General features: G+C 44.5%; 1 protein-coding gene across 6 annotated transcripts in view; it reads right to left on the bottom strand.

The window, feature by feature from the left end:
• Positions 1 to 1,144: 1,144 nt before the first annotated feature.
• MYBL1 (MYB proto-oncogene like 1) overlaps positions 1,145 to 24,279 on the bottom strand; it is an 85,427-nt gene continuing 62,292 nt past the window's right edge. For all 6 annotated transcript variants that reach the window (XM_073583896.1, XM_073583897.1, XM_073583898.1 and 3 more), the window contains 6 exons: positions 23,205 to 23,350; positions 21,376 to 21,487; positions 20,637 to 20,753; positions 20,450 to 20,551; positions 17,727 to 17,879; positions 1,145 to 7,438 (listed from right to left, as the gene is read on the bottom strand). In XM_073583896.1, the coding sequence (XP_073439997.1) occupies positions 7,307 to 7,438; positions 17,727 to 17,879; positions 20,450 to 20,551; positions 20,637 to 20,753; positions 21,376 to 21,487; positions 23,205 to 23,350 (762 nt within the window). In that variant the 3' untranslated portion in view covers positions 1,145 to 7,306. The remainder of the gene's footprint in view (positions 7,439 to 17,726; positions 17,880 to 20,449; positions 20,552 to 20,636; positions 20,754 to 21,375; positions 21,488 to 23,204; positions 23,351 to 24,279) is intronic.

The raw sequence follows: 24,279 nt of genomic DNA, 5'->3' as shown, positions 1-24,279 counted from the left end.
CCATGGTACCTCAGCATCCTTGGTATTGCCATTGTTAGTCGAGAATATATATGGGGAACACATTAAAGGAGGAGGCAGAGCTTCCTACTGCACATGCTCACTGGCACCTGTCATTTTACTGTCCTAGGACAGTACCAAGATTGCTGTCAGTTTGATGAACTATAATGATTACCTCTCTAGACAAAACAAGTATGATTTGCTCATTAAACACACAAAGGAATTGACTTATGACAGTTTCATTATTTAATTTTTTCTATTCCCAGAGAACCCCTTTAAGGAAATGGACTAATTTTAAATATATTCTTCCTGCAATAACAGCAAATTACCAGTAGCAGAATTGAATTTGTGACAATTTGCCAGCCAGGTTCCTTCCATGCCCACTCCCTGGCAATGAGTGCCTGCAAGAGATTTTAGCCAGGGGAGGTAGGTCGCTGAAGAAACAGTGACCTGTCAGTCATAGATCGGAGGCAGGCATGGGACAGATAATTCCCAAACTTGCAGGAGAAGACAAAGTGCAGCGTCCAGTCCTGCAGCATTGCGGCTCATTAGCATACACCTTTCACGGGTGATTACAGAAGAACGTGAAAAACGATTTCTGTAAAAAATGGATTTTGGAATCACCGTCAGTGTCATTACAGCCTTGTCTAATTAAGAGTCTAAAATTCTGCAGACACGTCCTCTTTAATTCTCATTTAAAAAAAAAAAAAGGGACACTCCTGCCGACCCACAATACAATGTGCAAAAACCCCCAAATGTGACATAAAAAAAACAAAAATAAAGACACAAAACAGACAGTGTTAAAAAATATGTTTAATTTTTTTTATTACTCGTAAAGTGTACTGCGCATGAAATAACTGTACACCCAAGATCGTAGTGTTTCCGTCAGCTAGATCAGGGCTCCCCTACTCCAGTCCTCAAGGCCCACCAACAGGTCATGTTTTCAGGATTTCCTTAATATTGCCCAGGTGATAACCGCATCACCTGTACAATAGAAGGGAAATCCTGAAAACATGACCTGTTGGTGGGCCTTGAGGACTGGAGTTGGGGAACCCTGAGCTAGATGATTGACTGGTTTGTAAATTATAACAACAGATTACTGAACTAGGACTATCCTCCGCCCAATGATAATAATACAGGCGATCCATTCTTAGTTCATTCATGTTTAATAGTTACATATTATAAAGTTGGTAGTGTAAAATAAAGGCAAAACATACAAAAAAAATATATAAAATGGCCATAAACAAGATACTACGGAAAGGTAATAGAGGTTTATTATGGAAGTGTATAAGCAAAGATATGAGGGATATAGTAGGCAGAGAGGAGCTCAACCAGTACTGGTAAAAAGTAATCTACTGCCCCTCTATGAAAACATCAGGGGGGGTGTTTGGTTACGATTGCTCACCTGCTACACATATACCATGTATTGCTCGGCTCTATAATGGCAGCACTTCTTTGCAATTTCCTCAAGTTACAAGTGGAAATACGGAAGTGGCACCAATTACTTCTCTCATAGCAGCAAGAGGAAAATGTGCTTCATGTGGGTTGGTGTAAAGGAAAGCAGCCCCTAGAGGAACGACTTTCTTATACAGGCGCACAACACATTTTCTTTGCGGACATAAAATGTTCACCAAGCCGTACTAGGAAAACCTCAGGTAAGCATACAACTCAATGGCCCGGAGTTAAACGGGTATTCGTTCTATGCAAATTTTCACATATCCACTGGACAGGCGGTAATGGATAGATTGGAGCTGGTCCCACTGTTGTGACCCTCACTATTCGGCAGAAACTAAGGACATGCGTTCTTCATTCTCCACAGGCCGCAGCAAGGCTTCTAGGAGGAATGAATGGAGCGGCTGATCTCGCATGCACCCTGCATCTCTATCATCGAGTGCAGCTATGTATCTTTAGCATTATGGATTTTAATACCACCTGCTGCTCCATTCACTCCTCCAGATTGCAGCCTTGTGGCCCAGAACGATCTGGGGTCACTGGTGCCCTGTGTTCTGGTGGTTGGTGGGGGTCCCAGCAGCCGGACTGACACTGATCTAACAATTGTCACTTATCCAGTGACTACATGATAAATTGCTTAGACTCGAATACCACGTTAAGTATGAGTTGTGGTGTGGGAGGCAGCACAGATAAACACATTTTTTACGTGAGCCCTCATTTGGAGACAGAAGTACATAAATGTAGCTATAACAATAGTGTACGCACTTTTGGAATGTTGATTTTATTACTAAAATCTCATTCATTGTCAAGGGATGTATGCCACAATAGGACCCCAGTAAAAATGGAGCAGTTGTCTATAACATCCAATCAGACCACTACTTTCATTCTCCAAATGGCTTTCCAGAAATGAGAGCTAGGATCTGATGTTTGCTGTAACAAAATTTGTCTCTTGCACTAGTTTTGATAACCCATCTATCTTATGCTCTTTTTTTTTTTTTAGCTATACTTATGAACACATGGAGAATTTCTTAAAAAGTGAATATACATTTAAAGGGGTTGTAGAGGACTTTAACACTGATTGCCTATCCTTAGGATAGTTCATCAATGTCTGATCAGCTGTTTCCGGTGACTGCGGCGGTCGGAACGTTTCAGTTACGGGGCTGCACAGCACAGCTCTGTTACTGGAATAGTGGCCGCAGCTGGGTACTGCACATTCACCTCCTATCGACCTGAATATGGGGCGGATGTGCAGTACCCATCCGTGGCCTCTATACACTCGGTGGAGCTGTGGAGCTCTGTATCTGAGCAGTTCCAGCCGCCACCAACTCTGAGAACAGCAGATCACAGTGGTTGCCAGGTGTCACACCCCTATAGATCAGACATTGATAACCTATCCCAAGGATAGTCCATCAATGTTAAAGTCCTGGACAACCCCTTTAAGGGGTTCTCAGGGCATATGATATCAATACCTTATATCTAGGATAGATTATCAGTTTCAGATGGCTACGGGTTTGCTGCCCCGCACTCACACCTCTTTAGCTGTAACTAGCTCTGGCCAGAGGTAACCACTGAATGGAGTTGCACTGTGCATTTTGATTTAAGGTGTAGAAGCCGCTGCCGGGTGCTGCAGATCAGCTCTTAAGAGCCGATTCTGCAATATTCTACAGCATCAGGTACACATTAAAAAGAGCTACACAATGTTATACCCAGCCTCCAGAGCTTATAACTGTTTGATGGATGTACCGAATGTTGTACCTCACCCATCAGAAGTTGATGACTATCCTAAGGATAAGGTCATCAATATCATATGTCTGGAGAAAAGCCTTAAGTAAAAACAGTCACACTGAAGGCCACCATTTACTGTATATTTCCTTAACAAATTCTGTTTTAAAACTGTTCCCAAAACATTTTAAATCTTTATAATTTTATTACTAGAAATTTACATTGGGTCCAATTTTTAAAATATTAAATCTAGCAGTCCCCCTGAAAGCCGGCTCCACGAAGGACACAACCGTACTCCTGTATAATTCCAAAGACGTGTTCTGCAATGGTCTGCAAGGTTACTGCAGCCTTGTAATATGTAGAAAAAGGACTTTGTGCTGTATCGGGAAAGCAGGACTATTGTTACAACCCACGTACAGTGCATATAATGCTTTTTTATTCCGTCTCTCAGTAGCAGCAAGCCGAATCCGCTGTCAGGTACAGCAGCACATCTCAGGAGTGGAGAGGAACGTAAGATCTATAAATAAAGACAAAATAAACCCCAAACACTACAGTACAGCACTATTTACCCATCAGTAATACTGAACCAAGCGCACCACTATGCTACATCCATTACATTCTCTACAGTACAAGCAAAAACAATCCTTCAAAACAAAAACAAAGAAATAAATAATAAGTGCAAATACCTAAATATAGGCAAACGAAGCAACTGATGTCACCTGTTATAGATGTGCAAAGCTTAGAGCGACCAAAGGCATTAAGCAACTCTATGGCTATAATGCGATCTAGAATGGACGGGAGTGCAATCCGAAAAACTGAGCAAGAACATATATGTGTCGTGTGATGTAAAGTCAGAAATGTCGCTTCCAGGCTGCAGCTATATTAGTGATGGTCCCATCTGCCAGCTTTTATGTACATGAATAATGATAAAGTGCAACATGTCCTACTGGTCAGAAGTAAGCGAGGTCCCAACGACAGGACAGGCCACACAGTTCTGATGTGAAAAACTTGTCACAAAATGTACAGCTGGTTTTCAGATTGGATGGAAACAGATAAAGGGGAAAATGGCAGCAGTTTGTCTGAGGAAAAAAACATTTTGGCTTATTCAAGGAGGCTGAAACCTGTAATTCATGTGGGCTTACACAATGCAAGATAGCAAACACATTCCCAGCATAGTAAAAAAAATCCCATTAATAAGTTTGGAAATCACATTCATTTTGAGGTAATCCTTAAAATGGCCGTCATCTTGTTACACTGACAGAACCCGGTCCACGAATGTTAGCAGGTCCTGAGCATGTGCAAAAGGAAGCTCTGCTGTTGTGACCTGAATATAGTCTAGGCCATGAACTGTCAAGCTTTGTGCAAGTCACAGCAGCATTTGGAAAGACTGGGTGGACAGTGGTGTTAGTGGCCTCTTCTTAGCCTAAGCACCCCTGACATATACTGGATTAGATCAGAATGTCCACCAGCCGCCATCTTCCTACACATTAATAGGAGAGGCAGAGCTATCTATTGACCATGCTCAAAAAAAAGACTGTTCAAGTCATGCACAGGAGCTCCGTCCACCCTTGGCGTGACCAAGCAGCCAAATGCACCTTCCTGTCTACTTGTTTTAACATCTATCGCCTCCAACCTCTGGCTCCTATACAGACAGAGCTGTCAATCACAGAAGAGGAGGAGCAGAGATAGACAGAAAGAAATGGGTGGGAAGGTGCACTGAACTGTTTGTCATATCCACATCAAGGGTGCACCGGGCACCTCTTTGGTTTCAGCAGTCAATCTGTGCTGGCAGACTCCCTTTAACATTTAGGACAGGTTTAATTGCAACAAGGCAGCAGTCATTGTAAAGTCCTATAGTGAGTATCTCCCTAGACAAATGGAGTGTGATGTGCTTATTAAGGATATTTGGGATTGAATATACAATCTCATTTTTTTGTATTTTTTTTTCTATTCCCAGATCCGCCTTTTGATGTGAAATAAATACAGATAAAGGGTACCAGTCAGTGGATTTGGGGGCAGTAAGCCATCAGCATGTCACCACACACACACATATAAACGCCACACATTTGGCACTCAAAGAATAGAATATGTAACTTACTCTAAATGAGTTCAGAACTCATTGGGAGCTTGAAATTTTAACTTTGAATTGGCCTGGCAAAAATATTTCATATTACAAATGTAAAGGGGGTTGTCCATTAAAAAAACATTGTTGAAAGGTGCTCTAGACTTTAATCACATGTTCTGATCCTGGGACACCCTCTCCTGGTCGCATCCAGCACAGGACGGCATTTCCTGTGTTATCATGTGACCACAGCTGTGGATGAAGGGGCTGGCAAACTGCTCATTTACATAACTAAGCCAGCCCCCTTCTCTATCTATACATTGGCCGTTAACAGATAAAAGGGGCAGTACAGCTATTAAAAAGAGTTTGCCAGCCAGCTTCACTCACAGTCTGGTCATGTGCGGTCACAGGAAATGCTGCACACAAACCAGATGAGTGAAGCTTATGGCAGAAGATGTTGGCACCTCTCAAGCGTGGTCTATATTAGTAAGACGTATAACTTACTACATGAAGCATCATTTTTATCTTTACTGGGCAACTTTAACCCTGTAATGCTTGCACTAGATTGTCCCTTTGTTACAGATTATGCATTAAATCTATACTTTATGTAAAGCCAACTTGAATTTCAGGTTTAGCAATCCTTTACAAAGAATAAGACAGAATAAAATGTCAGAAACGTCCCAGATGCTAGCAAACCGGGAAGCCGCAAAGGCTTCAATAAAACCCTTTACACAGTAATAACACGAATCTCTACTTGTAAGCATCAAATAAGTTAAAAAGATCCCAGGATCAACATTTCCTCGTTCCTTTGCCCTGTACATTACATTCAAACATAGTATTATCCTCACCTCGAGAATAAAAATACTGATAAACTCTAATTAGGAAAACCCTAAGTCTGCATTTTGCCTAGTTCTGCATGAAGTACCTTAGTATATAAATATATAACACTGTCGCTCATTCATGTGTTACTACGCAGCTTACCAAATCTACTAGTGCAACTTCCTGTTCACTCAAACATCTACAGTATAAACAGACGTCTGGAATCTGGAAGCATTAATGCAAGCGCTCTCTGCACAGGCCTAATGTCAAAAGAAAAATATGGAGAGAAAATACCAGAACTCAAAGTAACTGAAACATAAAAAACAACTAAAAGAAAAAATAACGTAAAAATGTCTACAACCATGAATGAGCCGAGATCAGCTCTCCCTTGGATGCCACAAGTAGTCTATACTGGATTCTGCATTTACTGCAACGCTTATAGATTCAGCACAGGTACATCGTACTTCATTCTATAGGCCTCAGAAAAAGAAGCTTTGCTTACAAAACCAAAAATAAGCAAAACATTACGCCAGAGCAAAAAGTAGAGTCTTGAAGCAATGTCTTCTAACAAATCATGAGGTCAACAGAAAAATGCCCAAACTTGTGTCATTTCAAGTTTCTGCAACTTCCACCTATTTGAATGGCAAGGTGAGTACAGAGGAGAACATCTCTTCTCCAAAAACAAGTACCAAGAACCACTTCCTTAGGACATCGGTAGCTTTCCTAAAGTCCATGTGATGGGATGTCCAACTGAAATGTTTGAAAATCTTATGGGATAAAAATCCATTTTTACATAATAACTAAAGTAAAGTCAACAAAATCACTCAACAGACCAGACCAAAAAGTGATCGCATCCCAAGAATGTTTGATTTTGGTTTTCAAAGCAAATGCTCGGGGGAGGCTGTGGTCAAAAGTTTGATTTTGTTTGACAGGTTGATGTAGACTCGTTGACTAAGTTTGTTATCTGCTAGAAAGAGGTCTTAAAAAACCTAGAACAGAGGTCTTAAAAAACCTAGAACAGAGGTTATTCTAATTATGTAGAAAAGTTCTGCTTTGGGTTTACAAATACTTCCCTATGTGAACTTTGAGTTTTTAGAAAACTGGTATCTGACTTTTATATAAAATGCTGCTACACTGTAGCCTTCATGCATAATACAGACCTGCAAAACAAAGCACTGTCTTAACAGCTTGGAAAAGTCCTATTTTAGTGCATGTATAGAAGGAAACTGGATTCACCAGTTCAGTATCCTACATTCATAAAACTAGAGGTCTGGATGTAGAACTGGTGGACGTCTTGTAGGTATCAAGATAATGTCTTGCTTGTTCCGTCATGATGAGCTGGTCTTCCGTCTTCCCAAATACAACTGCTTCCCATTCGTAAAAAGACTGAAAACAGATACACAGTGGTTTATGTTTTTGGACTTACTATAGCACGTAAAATTTTAATCAGCTATTACATTAAAGGGAACCTGTCACCAGGTTTTCTCCATATAAAAGGACGGCCACAACCATTAAGTCCTTTGTTACAGCATACTAGGATACGGTAAAAAAAAAACAAAACAAAAAAAAACCTCCCCAATCCTATTCTGCAGATCCCCAAAAAAGACCTGTAAGGCTGTGTTCACACGTAGCGTTTTTTTTCGCGGATCTGCCAAAAAATCCGCTCAAAAAACGCTTAAAAATAAGCTTCCCATTCATTTCTATGCATTTTGCACTTTTTGTGCATATTGATGCGTTTTTTACTGCGAAAAAACAGCTTCACGGTAAAAAACGCAGCATGCTCATTAATTTAGCGGAAAATTCAGCGTTTCTAGCTATTTTCTATGGGTCTGGAAACGCGCAAAAAAAACTGCATAAAAAACGCGCGTTTTTGCGCCGAAAACGCGCGTTTTCTGGGAAGGGAGTCCGGTTTTTACGCAGAAATTTCTGCATACGTGTGCACATAGCCTTATACTCACAGACAGCGTCTGTCTCTGGTCTTTATACACCACCTCCTCTTTTCGTACGATCGCCATCCTCTTTTCTTGCTTCATGTGGAGGACGTGTCCTATGTCATCCACACAGTTTTTCAGTCACGCTCCTGAGCTGGCACACTTCTCTCTGTCCTGTTGATGAGCTCACTTTACTTCCAGTCATCGGCGCTCTTTGGCCTTTCCCGGCACTTGCGCGTTAATTTAAAAAAAAGTATGCTTGCTCAGAAGCGCAATTAGTGGACACTGTGTGGATGATGTAGGACACATGATCCACACAAAGCAGGGAAGGAAAATGTTGACTGAAGCAAGAGATGAAGGCCCCGGATTGAGACCAAAGACACCCAGCAGACTAGTCTGCACCGTCTGTGAAGAATAAAAGGTTGTTTTTTGGGACCTGCAGCGTGGATTCAAATCTTTTTTTTTTTTTTTTTTTACAGCAATCTAGTCTGCTGTAACAGAGGCCTGGATTTTCCCTACGAACAAAACATGGATTTTTGTGAGTACTCACCGTAAAATCCTTTTCTCCAAGACGCTCATTGGGGGACACAGAGACTGTGGGGTGTGTGCTTCTGCCGTCTGGAGGCTGACACTAAGTATACAAAAAAAGAGTTAGCTCCTCCTCCGCCGCATACACCCTCGCCCCCAGACCGGGCGTAACTCAGTTTAGTGCATAAGCAGTAGGAGAACGCGCCTTAAATTCAGGCAAGAAATTATACATCTGGAAAAGGGACCACCCTGATCCTTACATAAGGATTTGTATAGCTTAAAATAAGCAAAAACCAACTGGCTAGGGTGGGTGCTGTGTCCCCCAATGAGCGTCTTGGAGAAAAGGATTTTACGGTGAGTACTCACAAAAATCCATGTTTCTCCTTCGTCTCATTGGGGGACACAGAGACTGTGGGACGTTCTAAAGCAGTCCCTGGGCGGGATCTTAGCTCACCCAATCCATGCTATTTTGCGCCCCTGATTAGAGGTGCGCAACTGCTGCCTGGAGAATCTTTCTTCCCAGGCTTGCATCCGAGGATGCCTGGGTATGTACGTTATAATGTTTGACAAACGTATGCAAACTGGACCAGGTAGCTGCTTTGCACACCTGTTCCGCTGAAGCTTGGTGTCGCAGTGCCCATGAGGCACCCACTGCTCGAGCCGAGTGTGCCTTGATCCCTGCCGGAACCGGCGTGCCACTGATTTCATAAGATTCTTGGATCGTCAGGCGAACCCATCTGGCCAAAGTCGCTTTGGACGCAGCAAGCCCCTTCCGCCGCCCTTCTGGGATCACGAATAGAGAGTCTGTCCGGCGGAAAGGTGCTGTCCTTGTCACATACCTCCTAAGAGCTCTTACCAGATCCAGGGTGTGCAAAGCCTTTTCTACCCTGTGCACCGGTGCCGGGCAAAACGAGGGTAAGACAATGTCTTCGTTGATATGGAATGCAGAGACAACCTTCGGCAAGAAGGGAGGAGCTGGCCTTAAAACTACCTTATCCTTATAAAAAGTCAGGAACAGCGGTTTACAAGATAAAGCCGCCAATTCCGAAACCCGCCTAATAGACTTAATAGCTACCAGAAAAACGACCTTCCTGGACAGGTAAGGTAAGGAGACTTCTTGTAACGGTTCGAAGGGAGGCTCCTGAAGGGCCCTGAGCACAAAGTTCAGGTCCCATGATTCCGTCGGCGCCTTATAGGGGGGTACTAAATGTGCGACCCCCTGCATAAACGTCTTAACCTGCCAGACCGAAGCGACCTTTCGTTGAAAAAGGACCGACAGGGCCGAGATTTGCGTTCTGAGCGAACTCGGAGCCAATCCTGCGTCCAGCCCTGCCTGCAAAAAAGCCAGTACGTTGGGGATTGAAAAAACCAGAGGAGCCACTCCGCGATCCCTACACCAACGGAAAAAAACTTCCCAAGTCCGATGATATACTTTCGCCGAGGAAGGCTTTCGGGCACTCACCATCGTGGCCACCACCTCGCGCCTGAATCCTGCCTGTGTTAACAGCCAAGATTCAATGGCCACGCCGTCAAACACAGGGCCCCTAAGTTCGGATGGTAGATCGGCCCCTGGGACAGCAAGTCCGGCCGATCTGGTAGACGCCAGGGTACGTCCACCACTAGCTGAACCAGATCTGCATACCAGGCCCTCCGAGGCCAGTCTGGGGCTAGCAGAATTGCTGGAACCCTCTCCCTCCTTAACTTTCTGATGACTCTTGGAAGCAGAGGTAGCGGGGGGAACAAGTACGGGAGACGAAACTGGCTCCATGGAAGCACCAGAGCGTCTGCTGCGATCGCCTGCGGGTCGAGGGATCGAGCGACGAACCTTTGTACTTTGGCGTTCTCTCTGGATGCCATAAGGTCCACGTCTGGTGTCCCCCACCGTTGGCAGATCTGTTGAAAAACCTCGGGGTGCAGGGACCATTCCCCTGCCGCGACCCCCTGTCGGCTGAGAAAATCTGCCGCCCAGTTTTCGACTCCCGGAATGTGCACCGCTGAAATTACCACGTGGTTCTTTTCGGCCCAACGCAGTACCAGCCCAACCTCGCGCATGGCTGCTTGGCTGCGCGTGCCCCCTTGATGGTTGACATATGCTACTGCTGTAGCATTGTCCGACTGAATGCGCACCGGCCGGTGTCTCAGGAAACACTGAAAATGTTGCAGGGCCAATCGTATTGCCCGTATCTCCAGAATGTTGATAGGGAGAATTATCTCCTGAATGGACCACCGCCCCTGGGCTGTGTGACTCTGGAAAACTGCTCCCCAACCCTGCAGGCTTGCATCGGTCGTCACCACCAACCACTGTTCCGGGGGAAAGGGTTTCCCCTGGACCAGAGACGAGTCGCGAGTCCACCATCGGAGTGATCGTCGGACCAGCGGAGACAAAGTGCACCGATGACTGAGGGATAGCAGCCTTCGGTCCCATGCTGACAAAAGCGCATGCTGAAGCGGACGGAGATGGAACTGGACAAACGGGATTGCCTCCATCGCCGCCACCATTCTGCCCAACACACTCATGCCGTACCGGATGGATCTGGAGCCTGGCTGTAGAAGGTTCCGTACCCCCTGTTTGATCTTTCGCGCCTTGTCCTGAGGGAGGATCACCAGCCCCCGGGAGGTGTTGAAAACCATGCCTAGGAATATGATTCTCTGGGCTGGAACCAAGGACGACTTGTTCCGATTGATCAACCAGCCTAGACGGGCCAGGGTATCCAGCGTGATACTGACATTCTCCTGGCACGCCTGAAACGACGGCCCCTTTACCAAAAGGTCATCCAGGTAAGGTAGTACCGTTATGCCCCGAGCATGCAGGATGGCCATAACCACCGCCATTATCTTCGTAAAGACTCTGGGAGCAGTGGCCAGACCGAAGGGCAGAGCAACAAATTGAAAATGTCGCCCTCCGATCGCAAAACGCAGGAACCTCTGGTGTGGAGGAAAAATCGGAACGTGCAGATATGCATCCTGCACATCGATCGAGGCCAGGAACTCCCCTGGATCCATGGCTGCAATGACCGAACGGAGGGATTCCATCCGGAACCGCCTGACTGATGAATTTGTTCAGGATTTTTAGATCTAATACTGGCCTTACTGTCCCATCTTTTTTGGGGACCGAAAACAGGTTGGAGTAAAAACCTTGTGTCTCTTCGCTCTTCGGTACTGGGACAATGACCCCGTTGTGCTGTAGCGTCATTATGGCCTGTAACAAACCCTCCGCCTGCGATTCTGTTCCGGAAAGCCGGGAATGTAAGAATCGCCGTGGCGGGAGTCCGAGAAACTCTATCTTGTACCCGGACGATATCAATTCTGCCACCCAAGCGTCGCGTGCCACTGCGACCCAAACGTGGCTGAACCTTAGTAGGCGTCCGCCCACTTTGTCGTCCGTAGGTACGAAGCGCCTCGAGTCATTTTGCTGGAGGCTTTTGGGATCTGGCCCCCCTTGTTCTGGGCAAACAGCCTCGGCCTCTACCAAGCGGATTGGCTCTGTAAGAGGTTTGCCTTTCCCTAATCTGACCATCATTTGCGGAGGTGGATGCTCTGGCCGAAGTCCCCCTCCAGGGGTTACGAAAGGGCCGAAAACGCCTCTGTGTCTGCCTGAACGCTGGCCAAGTCCTCTGCTGCGGGAGGAAACTACTCCTCCCCCCTGTGGCTTCTGAGATAAGCTTATCAAGCTTCTCACCGAACAACCGATTGCCCTGAAAAGGCAATGAGGTCAAGGATTTTTTGGAGATAGAATCCGCTTTCCACATTCTCAGCCATAATGCTCGCCTAACGGCGATCGCATTTGCTGCTGCCACAGCAGAACACTCGGCCGCGTCCAGAGAGGCGCTGACGAGAAAATCACTTGCCCCTAAGATCTGATTTGTCACCTCCAAGACCTCCGCAGGCAGATCTCTGTCTTGGAGGGCATTCTGCAGAGCGTCCGCCCATGAAACCATGGCCTTAGCCACCCAAGTAGCCGCAAAGGAGGGGGCTAGGGCCGACCCCGCTGCCTCATAGACCGAGCGGGCAAGCCCCTCTATAAGGCGATCAGTTGGGTCCTTGATAGAAGAACCGCTGGGTATCGACAATAGCGATCTTGACGCTAAACGTGATACCGGTGGATCCACTACTGGCGACTCCACCCATCCCTTATGGAGTTCAGGAGGAAACGGATACTTAGCTTGCAGCGCTTTTTGCATTGCAAAACGCTTATCCGGGTGTTCCCTATGTTTCTGGACTAGCTCCTCGAACTCCGGATGCGTGGCAAACCTTCTATGCGGTCGCCTGGTCTTTTTGAAGGAGACCTTGTGACCTGAGGCCGTGGAGACATCGTCCTCGATCTCTAATGTCTGGTTGACTGCCTCAATGAGGCTGTCCACCGAGTCTTGGTAACCCAGGCTTTCTGGATTCCAGGCCTCCTCCTCCTCCTCGCCCTCATCCTGCTCGCTTCCTGAGCTCGGCGACGGGGAACGAGATACCCTAATACCCGCCGCCGAAGCCCCAGAGGGTCCGGCCGACGGGGAACGAGCTCTCTTGCTATGAGCTTGTCTGGTGCTGGAGCGGCCTCTAACGGTCGGAGGGTCCTGAGACGTGGACGAGATGTCTTCCGCTGGCAGACCACCATCCTTGTCCCTGCCTGGGCCTTGGAGAGACTCAATTGCCCTTGTAAGGGACATCATAGAGTGTGATAAAGACACCGCCCATTCTGGAGGGTCCTGACCTCTGGGCTCTGCAACAATGGGGGCTCCTGGGCTCGCTCCGACTCGCAGGCTTCACAAAATTTACCCGGCTGCGCTTTAAGCAGCCTGACCCCACAGGAAACGCAAACAGCGTATAGGAAAGAGTGAGCTTTCCCTTTGCCAGACATATTGCAAGGTAGGGTAGGAGGAGGAGGATAACCCCTTCCTTGACTACTAGTGCGGCACTCGAAAACGGGGTTGCACTCACCCACCGGTAATGTCCCACCTTGCGTCTCTTCCACAGGGCGTGCAGCGTTACTCGCCGGGGCACTCGCACTCCGGGAGATAGGCGGCGGCTTCCGGCCCCACTTCGGCGAGGAAATGCAAGGAGGGGGGCGGGAGGTCCCCGGTAACTGTGCGCGCCCGCCGCTCTCCGCCCCCGGAATTTAGTGGGCGGGGCTTCCGCTACTCCGGAAGTCGGCAGGCGGGCGCGCGGACTCCGGACCTCCCCATACAGCGGGGACCGCGGCCGCCCGCGCTCTGGCCACACTCCACGTGTGGCGTTCGAGGGAGGGGGGCGGGAGCTCCCCGGTAACTGTGTGCGCCCGCCGCTCTCCGCCCCCGGAAGTTAGAGGGCGGGGCTTCCGGCTATCCCCGGAAGTCAGCGGGCGGGGCCTCGCGCGGCACTCACGGATCTCCCCATACAGCGGGGGCCGCGTCCGCCCGCGGGGTTCTGGCCGCACTCCGCGTGCGGCGTTACCCGCCGGGGGCAGCGCCGGGTGAGAGGCGGACTACCCGGTCCCGGTCTTCCTATTAACAAAGGTGAGCCGGGCCGCCGAGGGGGCTCTCTTGAGGTGCTTCTCAACCCCTTCCCTGGGCAGGGAGGGGGAGGCTACTGCACCGCTCTCCGCCCCCGCTTCAATCCCTTGGCTCACCTGCGCCTCCAACTCCACCCCTGGTCTCACTACCTAGGGGTGGTAGGGGCATAAAGCATTCCCACGTTGCAGGAGAGAACAACGTGGAGGATCACTCACACGTGCTCGCCCGTTGGGGTCGATGGGGAAACCGGATCCTCTTATCAGGATGCGTTGCCGCCTCTTTACAAAATAAAAAAGAAAAATGGTTGTCTGGGGAAAAGTCCCAGATGTGTCCCTCGGTGCGGGAGAGAAAAACGTGGAGGGTTACTCACACGTGGTCGCCCGTTGATGATTTGGGGAGATCGGACCCTCTCTATAGGATCCGTCGCCCCTGTCTTATCTTCATAGAAAAGAAGAAAAAAAAAAAAAAAAATCTAGTCTGGAGCTCCAGACTGCGTGTGCCTCCATCAGACACTAAGCAAAAAACTGAGTTACGCCCGGTCTGGGGGCGAGGGTGTATGCGGCGGAGGAGGAGCTAACTCTTTTTTTGTATACTTAGTGTCAGCCTCCAGACGGCAGAAGCACACACCCCACAGTCTCTGTGTCCCCCAATGAGACGAAGGAGAAAGTTGATTTTAATCAATAGATCTTGGAATATAAATAAGTTCCACAATCGAGTGTGTTTAAATAAAATGTTCCTCTGCTGAGATAATCTTATAAATGTGTCCCTGCTGTGTGCTGTGTAATGGTTGTGTCTGAGTGTGGCACCCCAGGAGTCCGGTTGCCACAGTGGCATTGCCTCCCTCACAGGGGGGGTGAGGTCATGCCTGATAGCAAGGAGTAGTTCCCTGGTTAGTTAACATGAGCATTCAACACTTTTCCTGACTCCAGACCAGAAGGGGGAGCTCAAAACCTGGTTTTAGAGGATCTTTCCTGTTAGTTCTGGCCTGGAGGCAGGGTTAATCAGTCAGTGGTGGAGACTGGAAGAGTGAGGAGCTTGTACCCCAGAACAGAGCACTAAAACGGACGCTGCAGTCCATGGCTGCATGGTTACAACAGTCCCAGCAGCTAAATCCAGAGGGAAGGGAACTGCAGGTCCCCTGGCCCATCAAACACTGGGGACACAGCAGCATATCAGAGCCTGGAGCCGCCACAAAAGAGCGACACCTGCAATAGGTTCAAGCTGCCTGCCATACAGGCAAGTACTAGGACAATAAGGAACAGAGGATCAAGCATAGCTTTAAGCAGCAAGGAGGCCTCCAACTCTATCTGGTTTAGGGGACCCTAAATTGCTTCCAGGCTGTCCAGAACTCCATTTTCCATCTGTTAGCAGTGCTCTGGTCTGCGTTCCAAACCATCAAGCAAAGATTTGCTGATGACACAAAGCTTGGAGGGATAGCTAATACTAGAGAAGAGAGAGAGAGGATTCAATAAGATATAAATAAACTGGAGCAGTGGGCAGCAACTAACAGAATGGTTTTTAACAGGGAAAAATGCAAAGTTCTACATCTGGGCAATAAAAATGAAAAAAGCATACACAGAATGGGAGGAATAGGGCTAAGCAACAGCACATGTGAAAAAGACTTGGGTATACTAATAGATCACAGACTGAATATGAGTCAACAGTGTGATGCAGCAGCAAAAAAGGCAAATGCAATTCTAGGATGTATTAACAGAAGCATACAGTCTAAATCACGTGAAGTTTATTGCCCTCTACTCCTCTTTGGTCAGACCTCATCTGGAATACTGTGTCCAGTTTTGGGTGCCACATTTTAAAAAAGACATCAACAAACTGGAGCAAGTTCAGAAAAGAGCGATCAGAATGGTGACCGGTCTGCAAACCCTGTCTTATGAGGAAAGGTTGCAAGATTTGGGAATGTTTAGCTTGCAGAAGAGAAGACTGAAAGGAGACTTAATAGCTGTCTACAAATATCTCAAGGGCTGTCACATTGTAGAAGGATCATCTTTATTCTCATTTGCACAAGGAAAGACTAGAAGCAATGGGATGAAACTGAATGGGAGGAGACACAGATTAGATATTAGAAAAAACTTTTTGACAGAGTGATCAATGAGTGGAACAGGCTGCCACGAGAGGTGGTGAGTTCTCCTTCAATAGAAGTCGTCAAACAGAGGCTGGACAGACATCTGTCTGGGATGATTTAGCGAATCCTGCTTTGAGCAGGGGGTTGGACCAGATGGCCCAGGAGGTCCCTTCCAACTCTACGATTCTATGGTAAGGGAAACTATAGCTCATGTGTCTGCAGTTATTCATTATTCCCTCAGTCCTGCACCCCAACGTCACTATCCTTTATAAGAACTATAATTGCCCTGGGGCCTAGCTCTACCCGTGGAGAGCTGTAACAACTCTGCTGCATCACCAACGGCTCCAACGGTCTCCTTAAGCAGGATAGGCCATCCCTTTATTGCTGAACACCACGGGTGGCGTCACAAATCTATACCCTATAATCTTTCCTCCTCATTTATTTTAATGGACGCCCAGGGCCACGGACCGGGTGACTGACACCGCAACATTCCCTGAAGGACCGGCCCAGTACCGAGTACCCCACGGCCCTGTGGGGCGCTCCATGAGCATACAGGAACATGGTCTGATCATACCATATTAAGACACAGTTGTTAATACATATGATGGATGAAATTCATGGATAAGATTCAGGCTCTCAAGATATCTTCAATACGAAGCAGTAGAAACACTATACCTGTTAAAGCTATACATTTTTCAAAATGTGAACCTAATTTATCTAAAAATCTCTGTTCCAGGCTGAGAGAAGAAGAGAATTTCCAAGCAGATGCTTCCAAGCCCCTAGGTTTATGTTGATATCCCAGACAATTCCTTTATGAGATAACACAACCCAAAATTTGCCTTTAGCTGTTTGGCTCACTTTCAAGGTCAAATGATAAAAATCCCAAAGGTTCGACAGAAAGTGATAAAAAGGGACTCTCAGGGATTTTGCAAAGCTGACTAAAATAATACAGCACATCTGCTTTCTGAAAGAAAAGGAAGTCCCCAGTGGCAGCAGCTGAAGTGAAGAGGGAAGGGGGGCTTTGTTTCATTTCAAATTCCTCATCCATGGAGCAGCCTCTATAGATAAGCTCAATGTAAATAATTGCCCTCAGTCCTCAGGATTAACACATTCCAAAACCAAGATAGTTAAAGGTTTATTCTCATTTTCTTTCCTCGGGAGCGCATTGCTCTCCTGTCTCCCAGCTTCCTTTTTGCTGGGGAAGTGACGTGCTCCTGAAGATTGACACTTCTGCTAACAGCACAGATACTGGTCCGAACTGTATGCTGTCCAATGCTTTGCCTCTTCAGAATTGGAGAAGGGCAGGACCCTAAAGCTAGTTGGATCCAGTAAGCTTTAGAGAAATGCTTGCAGTCTCTAAACCAAATGGTTGCAAGCGTGTGCTCTATTAATGGGAACTCCGACACCTCTGATAGACATTTCTGGAAGATGGTGGTCCTTTGACCCCAAATACACACCAGATGCTTCCATGAGAGCTCATTGTGCATCTTTTTCTGTAACTCTTAGACTTTAATGGCGAGGTGCTGTGCTCAAGTTATAGCATTCAATGTTGAAGGATTTTTAAAAGTATCAAAAAAAGTGCAAATGTAACACACAACATAAAATATCTACTACAGCTACTGATAGTACTTTATAAAGCTCAAAGTAAAAGATACCTGGTCAAATCTTCCCATTTTAATTGCTCTGGAGTCAGGGGTTGGCTTCTTTCTTGAAAGTACCATATGGCTATGCTTTTCAGGGCTATACTTGCATATCCAGTCATCCTTTTCAGCCACTGGACTATTTTCACTCTTAATTTTATTTTCATTCTTTAAAGATAATAAAACGTAGTAATTTTTAATGAATTCGAGGATGGTCGCGTCATCACAAGGCCGTCAACTGATGAAATATGGACATCCGCCCTATACTTTAAGTGTTTCCGTCTAATTGTAGACACTTTCAGAAACCGATTCATCATTGCCTTTGTGCCCATTTGTCTAGGGTTGAGTGTTTTGCACTTTTTTTTTTTGTTTGCATCCAATTCACTATTATATTTGAGCCTTATTTTAAAGGGAATCTGTTAGTAGGATCGTCCCTCCTAAGCAGTCTATACGGGCATGTAGGTCATAGAAAGCTAAAATGAAAGCTATAAAATGATGCCTTGATATCTGCAATCTGATGTTTTATTCCAGAGAAATCCACATTTTTCCCATATGTAAATGAGCTGTTTAGGACTACGGGGTGGATACTAATCTGCATGAGACTCTGCCTCCAGAGATTATTTTACATGTAGGGGGCGTGAGCTTTGTGATGTTTAATGATTACCAGTGTAATGGCTGCTCTCTGCTGTCCCGATCTCACTGCAGAGCTGTGTGTGATTGTACCAGACACATCTGCAGGTTCCTCTCAGCTTCCATCTCACAGGCAGACAGGGCTGCAATATTGTTACAATTCAGCAGAGCTCAGGAACTGCAAAAAATGTGTTTGGAAGGAGACAAAGTTCAATTTCACTGTTCTGAATTACAGACATGTTTCACACCGATAACACCCCCTCATGTGGATCTGCGTCCACCCCGTAGTCCTAAACAGCTCATTTACATATTAGAAAAATGTGGATTTCTCTGGAATAAAACATTAGGTTGCAGATATTAAGGTATCATTTTATTCAGCTTTCTATGACCTACTTGCCCTTAGAGACGGCTTAGGGATGGGGAATTGATCCTACTAACAGATTACCTTTAAGTCCATTTTATATGAGCATACCTGTTTTATTTATTTATTTTGTTTTCCGCTTTGTGGGCAGTGTTTAGTGATTCCAGACGTTTTCACTCGATTCATCAATTGCAACTTTAAAAAAAAAGTTGAAAAATCTGCCGCAACCCCACTCCAGCCTCCCGCTCATTCCTCCCTGATGTATTTTTGAGGATGCCAGTATTTTGGCACAATTTTGGCGTCATTTCTTGAAATGTGTGACAATTGGCACAGAATAATTAAAGAACACTTTTGACTATGTGCCAAATTTATGAATTGGGCGCACCATTGTAAAGAATTTGGTGTGAAAAATAGCATGAAATATGAAGTGTCAAAAAGGAGGAGTGACTTAAAAAACCCCGAACATGACGAATTGGGGTCTTAGTGCCAAAATAACCATCCCTTGAAAAGTGGAGGAATGAAGGCAGCAAAATGTTCACATTCAAAAACATTTTCATTACAGTTTATATGATTAAGGTCTAAGCACTGGATGGTACAGTACTGACCTTCATTGGCATGTAAAAGTTTGGACACCCCTGGTCAAAATTACTGTTATTTTGAACACTTAAGCAAGTGGAAGATGAAATGATCTCTAAAAGGGCTAAAGTTAAAGATGGCAAATTTACTTTGTATTTTAGGCAAAAAATAGTATATTTTCTTTTACATTTTAAAAATTACATAAAAGGAAAATTTGCCAATGCAAAAGTTTGGGCATCCTGGAGATTTGGTTGCTCTCAGGATTACTAGAGAGGCAAATAAGACTTGACTGTAAAAGACTTTCAGAAAGATTTAGCAGACTACGGAGTTAAGATGAGGTTAAAATAGAACTCTGTAGAGAAATAAGGGCACAGAATTTAAGGAAAAGAACATCTCGCCAACCATTGAGAATGCAGGTGGATCAATCATGCTTTGGGATAGTCTTGCAGTCAATGGCACGGGGAACATTTCAAGGATAGAAAGAAGAATGGATTCAATGAATTTCAACAAATTCTTGATAGAAACATAGCACATCTGTAAAAAAAGCAGAAGTTGAAACAAGGATGACTTCTAAAAATGGATAATGATCCTAATTAACAGACATCAAAATCCACGATAGACTACTGCAAAAGGAGCAAGCTGAAGGTTTTACAATGGCCCTCACAGTCCTCTGATCTTAACATCATTGAAAATCTGTGGCTAGACCTCAAAATAGCAGTGCACGCAAGACGACCCAGGAATCTCACAGAACTGGAAGAATTTTCCAAGGAAGAATGGATGATAGTCACTCAAACAAGAATTTAAAAACTCTTGTGTGGCTAGAAAAAGCATTTACGAGCTGTGAATTTCAAAATTGGGTGCTACTAGGTAATAACCATGTGTATGTCTAAACTTTTGCATAGGTCCATTTTCCTTAATGTAAATTTAAAAATGTAAAAATTACAATATACATTTATTTATTTTCCTAAAATACAAAATGAAATGTGTCATCTTTAACTTTAGGCCTTTTAGAGATCATTTCATCTTCAACCTGCTGAACTGTTCACAGTAATTTTGACCAGGGGTGCCCACCTTTTATATGCCACTGTATAGAGTATGGAAGATGTGCTATACACTTCAGTAACCAGTTGATTAGAACAAGAAATGAGATCCCAGATCAGTCATTACATACCTGCAAGTCAGCAGTGCCATCAGCTAATAGCTGAGCTCCCAACTCATCCTTGTCCCAAGCATCGAGAATCAGTGACTTTCGGACCTTTTTAACAGCAGAACGCTAGATACAAGAATGATGGGGGGTTAGTAATCTTTTTAATAATATTTAGGACAGCATATTAAAAAACAGAAAATGTATATTTTACCTGTTTTTGTGCCCTATACCCAGGTTCATCATCTTCCTCTTTAAGGAATATATCCTTCCCAGTTTCTTGTTTTAGTACCTCACGTATATCTTCTTCAAGGTGTGCAAGAGGCTGTGACTGAAATGATCCAAACCTAGTTTAGTTCCATACACTATGACATGGTCATATAGATAAATGACGCAAACAACCTGTTCACAAAACTATCTTTTTGCCCGTCCAGATGTAGCACATAAGGACAGCTGCAACATCCTAACTCATTAAAAGCCTTAGCCCAACTGCGGATTCTCTATGTTGCATATCTTTTAAAAAAGCTTAAGAACAAATGTCCCTGTACCCCTGACAAAGCTGAATTAATAGCGAAACTTGTTGATGGGGAAGGGGAAGACGTGTTTTATCATTCTATATATCTATATCTTGCATATCCTACCATCACTCTTGTGACTGAACCCCATTGTTATTGTACCCTTTGCAATCGTTAGGATGGCCATGACATGCAGACAAGATGGGTTGTCAAGAAACAAACACTTTGTAGCCAGTCTCTATTCTGACTGATGATGATCCCATCTGAGGCATTACACATGAAGCCAAGGCAGAAATAGTTTGACTCCCCCTCCCCACCAAAAAAAAAAAAAGCAGAGCAAAAAAGTGCAGTCTGTACTCTATCACCTTGCTACAATCTACAGTTGAATTCTTGGCCGTAAAAACGAATGTAAGCATGATGCAAACTCTCCATACGTACCACAACTTTCAATGGTCCATACTTTTTCTCCTGCGCAGCAAGAGCATTTTTAAAAGGGGTTGGTGTTCTAGGGGTTCCTAGCAAGAACTTCTTTACTGTGGGGGTGCGAAATCTGAAGAAACAAATGTGTTGATGATAAATAAAAAAATAAATACATGAACAGGTCCTGATCAGAAGACTCACAATGAAAGAATGACACATGTACACTCCTTCATGATGATACATTCTTCATACCAAAAGGTATAGAACACAAGTAATCATACAATCTGATTTTGCACAAAAGAGAAAAAAAAAGTGATGGCACTCACAGTTCTGTTGTGAAAATTCTTTATTAATTAAAAGGCATTGGCACGGGAGGAACGTACAGAGAGTGGAGCCTCAGGACCCGTTGAAGCGCAAGTGCGTGAAACGGCAGTTGTCCACTCTGTACGTTCCTCCCGTGCCAATGCCTTTTAATTAATAAAGAATTTTCACGAGAATGGTGAGTGCCACCACGTTTTTTTTTTCTTCTCTTTTGTATAAAATCAGATTACATGTTTGCTTTTCTGGATTGAGCACCCGTTCTGACGGTATTTTGGCGGTCGGTCCAGGTGTGTGATTTTCGACTTGAATAGCAGTCATGGAACTGCTTTGGGGTTAAGGAGCAGTGCCAAATCTTCTGTCTCTCTTATGTATCAAGTAATCATACAGTAACTCCTTTTAAAGTGAAAATGTGGGCAAAAAAAACCCCAAGAAACTCAGTAATTTGGTAGGTACATGGAGCACCATATCTCGCAAAAATTGCTACCTGAATACAACTATTCGACAGATAAGCCCCACTGACCTTACAAGGTCGCTGCTAAAGCTAAACTTGTACTTAACAAATTGACCTCACTGATGACGCACATTGCATAGAAAATACTATGGGTCCCTTTATCATGGCTTACGCCTGAAAAAAAAAAAGGCATAAACCACTTGGGAAATACACAAAATTTTGCAAAAAGCCAAGTTGCATAAATATTTTCCAAGTTTTTACTCTAGTTTAGCTCTGCCAAATGGGCGTAGCTGTAGGAGGAGTCTAGAGTGGCCACGCCCACTTTTAAACGTCTTCTAAATTGGCAGTGTTTCTTACGCCAGAAATGTTGCCCCTGGAGTAACATTTGGAGCGAGGTGCGCCTCACTGATAACATGCACCGAATTCATCAAGTGGTGCGCCGGTCAGAATAAATCGGGGTCACTGACTGTCAATCAATGTACTTGGCAGCTCCAGTATTTCCTTTACCGTCTGCCTGTGAAATGGCTGCTTAGTGGATAAATTATCAAGGTGAAATCAGGCTAAAGCTGCGCCTATGGTTATTTTTTAACAAAATATGGACATTGCCGATATTAACAGTTTCGAAGACCAAATTTTCATTTTAAGGAAGACCTGTCACCGTGTTGAAAATGGTCTTGTTTTGCTCTTATTTCTCTCCCGTCGGTGTACAGAGTATTCCATTTTTTTGCTTTCACAAATACTCATATGGCTGTAGAGATAAGGGCCTTTTCATTTAGTGCCAAGTTTTATTATCTTCACCAAGGCAAGGCGTAACACTAAATAAAATAAGGCCATATGTCTGGAAATGTATGGAAGAGTTTAAAGAAAAGGGAAAAAAAATTAATTCTAAGGGGAGTAGAAGGAATAAACAAATATCAACCACTGGCAACTTACGACCTTGGTTATAAACCTCTTTAATGCCAGTTAAGACGTGTACATATAGAATATCCAACGTCCTTGTCAAGTATGAAGATGAAAAAAAAAACAAAAAAAAAAAACCATCGCTGACATGCTCGGGAGCGCCTTGTCTACTTGCCCAATATTCTCCTTTCCCTTTTTAGGGGTTGTCTGTTTCCGCAGGGGGGTTGTAAGCATCTTCTGTCCACATATTGGCGTGGACGTGTACGCTGGATTTTCAAAACTGAAATATTCTTGAACATTTCCAGCAGAAATATTGAGAAACTAGAAAGAAAAACAAATAATACATTAATAAAATATATATATTGGATGGATTTTTATCCTTCTGAGCTAACTCTGACATAAGTGATGCAACAAATATGAAGCCAAATGTGCGCGCCGAGGAAATCTTCCATCCTATGGTCAAAATGTTTTTTTGTGCCAATAGCTACTTGATGTTAAATAGCTGACTAGTGACTGATAAGATCTTATAGTTGGAATCCGCTCATATTTCCTTAAAGTAGCTGCATAGAAAATGGTGGCAAATTGATGGCAGAATTACCAGCCAGTGACTCGTGTGTGCATCATAGGTTTATAAACTACCATAAAAGGGGAAATTGCCATAGGAAAAAAAAAATCAGATCCCAGATATTCTTTTTTACTAACTTAGGTAATGCCAAAGGAATGTCCTGCACATATTTAAAATGCAGACATCAAATGTCAACTCTCTGGATTTGAATATATACGTGGAAAACAACACTCTAATCACTAAGTGCTACCATAAGGAGGTGGACAGCAACAGGTACATTCACACAGACAGTTGCCACCTACCCACGTGGCTTTTGAACATCCCAAAGAGCCAATTTACCTGCATAAGATGCAATTGTACCAAAGATAGTTGAACTCCATGTTATAATCACTATTTAAAAAAATCAGCTTTTTGAAAAAGGGAATCAAATCGACATCTCTTGAAAAAGCAAGGCAAAATGCAAAAGCCCTGCCAAGATGGAATTTGATTCATGGAACAAAATCGGTCTCTGAACCTTCCAGTATATCACAAGAGATCGAGAAAATTCCTTTCATCACTCAATATCATGTAAACCGCAATAGATTTACTAATATAATACAATAATATTGGCCGATTTTAAAGAAAGATAAAATTGTAGGAGAACTTTCATCCAATAAGCCGAGATTTGTTTATAGAAAGGTTAAAA

The sequence above is a fragment of the Dendrobates tinctorius genome, unplaced genomic scaffold, assembly GCF_039654945.1.
Source record: "Dendrobates tinctorius isolate UK_male_01 unplaced genomic scaffold, ASM3965494v1 ptg000082l, whole genome shotgun sequence".
Classification (NCBI taxonomy): domain Eukaryota; kingdom Metazoa; phylum Chordata; class Amphibia; order Anura; family Dendrobatidae; genus Dendrobates; species Dendrobates tinctorius.
Note: the sequence above shows the minus strand (reverse complement) of the source record. Positions and strands in the feature narration are given on the sequence as shown.